This window comes from Octopus sinensis, linkage group LG14 (assembly GCF_006345805.1).
Source record: "Octopus sinensis linkage group LG14, ASM634580v1, whole genome shotgun sequence".
NCBI classification, from domain to species: domain Eukaryota; kingdom Metazoa; phylum Mollusca; class Cephalopoda; order Octopoda; family Octopodidae; genus Octopus; species Octopus sinensis.
In genome coordinates, this window is record NC_043010.1 from 47,348,097 (window position 1) to 47,350,169 (window position 2,073).

Genomic DNA, 2,073 nt, shown 5'->3' on the forward strand with positions numbered 1-2,073 from the left:
ATATATATATATATATACACATACATACACATGTATATATATCTTTTATCTTTTACTTGTTTCTGTCATTTGACTGTGGCCATGCTGGAGCACACACACACACACACACACATATATATATATATATATATAGATATATATATATATGGAAACGAGTGTGTGCGTGTGTGTAATTATATACACATATGCGTATATATGTAACATGCAGAGAAAGTGTTAAAAAGGTGTATTGGCAGAAAAGATAAGGGCTCGTCTGAAAAAAAGGGTTTTGCCAGATTAGATCAAAATGCTATGCTATAGAAATTGTGTAAGTGGAAAAAAAAAACAAGATCTATGCTTGTCATATAATAAATAGGAAAGGGAAAAATACGATACCTAGTTAAGTCGGATTTTCTATGGAGCAAGCTAATTTAATTATAGAAGACAGCTTGTTGGCGAAGATGTTTGTAAACTAATTTATGAAAACCAGAAGACCCTTGCGCGAAGGTTTGTAACACAGGAAATAACACAGAAAAAGGTCGTCTATATTTTGTAGGAAAACAAAACTTTTATTGAGAAACGAAACTGCAGAAGCCTGGCCATGCTGTCGTATATAAGCATGATACCACTGAGAACTATTCCTCAATTTTCTGAACCCTAAACCACCCGAACACTACTTTTCCTGAAATCGATATGCAACTACATCTAAATAACAGACATTATTAATTTGGAGGGGAAACGGCTTCGTAACTAGGGAATTTTATATTTATATATGTATAGCTGTTTACGTGTGTGCGTGTGTATGTACAACAGAGAAGGCTAACTGAATTGAATGTCACCACACAATTTCGAAGTTGATAAGAAGGATGACCCTTTCACCTAAAGTTATCATGTTAGTTGTTTACAACCGAAATAACAGCAAAGACATGGATGGATTGACAAATGAGAAACGAGAGGGGTGTCTCCCTTCTTAATGAAGGTGCTACTTGTTATATTTTACATAGGCATTAATTAATGTAAAAAGCGACAATTAAGATGTAAAAGTTTAAAAGAAGTTGGCATTTAAACAGGAAATTATCCATGAGAAATAAATGAAATTGAATAGTTGTCTGAAATTATTATTACTCGAGGAGTGATTTGTCAGAAAAGGACAAAAAGGAATTGTTTTCGAGTGGGAAGTAAAGTTTGACTTGGGTTTCAAATGCTATGACGTGAAGAAGTTTACCTGAGAGTGGTGGCCAGTGGACCGTCGGCAGATTCGATTTCCGTAATAAGGTGATCGTGATGGGCTTTGATGGCTTCTTCTCGAACCAAGTCAGCATCTTTGACAGTCGTCTCACCCATTTTTTCCCATTGTTTGTATTGAAATGTTTTGGGGGGAGGTACTCCACGATCGGCAGTCGCCATACTGGCTTCAACTCTCTCTCTATTCCCCCCTCTAGCTTTATATCTCTCTCTCCTTCACTCTCAACTTCCCCCCTGTATTTTTGTATCGCTCTCCCTCCCTCACTCTTGACTGCCCCCGTCTATCTTTGTATCTCTCTCTCCTCGCTCTCAACTTCCCCCTCCTACTCTGTCATTGTATTTCTCTCTCTTTCTCTCTCATTTAAGCTTTCTATTTCTCTTCTGTTATGCTTTTGCTGCTAAGAACACATAATACACGTCTGCGCAATACTGACATCCGTCAACTAATCCCTTGTCAAAATTCAGTTTCACCTTTCTCGACCCGGAAGTACTTGTAACACGGCATCAATAACATATGTTACATTTGGATGCCCTCCACTACTTCTCTGTTTATTCTCCCGCCTCCTTAAATATATGTATATATCATGGAAAAGCACTTTTTAGCTTTTACATTGCCCATGATATTTGACTTTTTGGCATGAGTTATGTTTTCTTTAATTCCGCTTCCTCGTCCGCGGTTGTTAAACAAAATTGTCAAAATACTGTATGAGAAGGGTAAAGGAAACGAGGATCATGTTACTCTTGTTAGTTATATATTTTAATTAGCTTTCGAAATATTGAAATCAGTACTGTTATAAAAGGCATGGGTGATCTCAAAACCAGGAGAAGATAGTGAAAGGTAATGATATT

At 36.8% G+C, this 2,073-nt stretch overlaps 1 protein-coding gene across 1 annotated transcript in view; it reads right to left on the bottom strand.

Annotated features, from left to right (window-relative positions):
• LOC115219226 (exocyst complex component 6B) overlaps positions 1–1,722 on the bottom strand; it is a 131,699-nt gene extending 129,977 nt beyond the window's left edge. Inside the window, exon 1 of the mRNA XM_029789361.2 lies at positions 1,205–1,722. Within this exon, the coding sequence (XP_029645221.1) occupies positions 1,205–1,386 (182 nt within the window). The 5' untranslated portion in view covers positions 1,387–1,722. The remainder of the gene's footprint in view (positions 1–1,204) is intronic.
• Between the last annotated feature and the right edge of the window lie 351 nt (positions 1,723–2,073).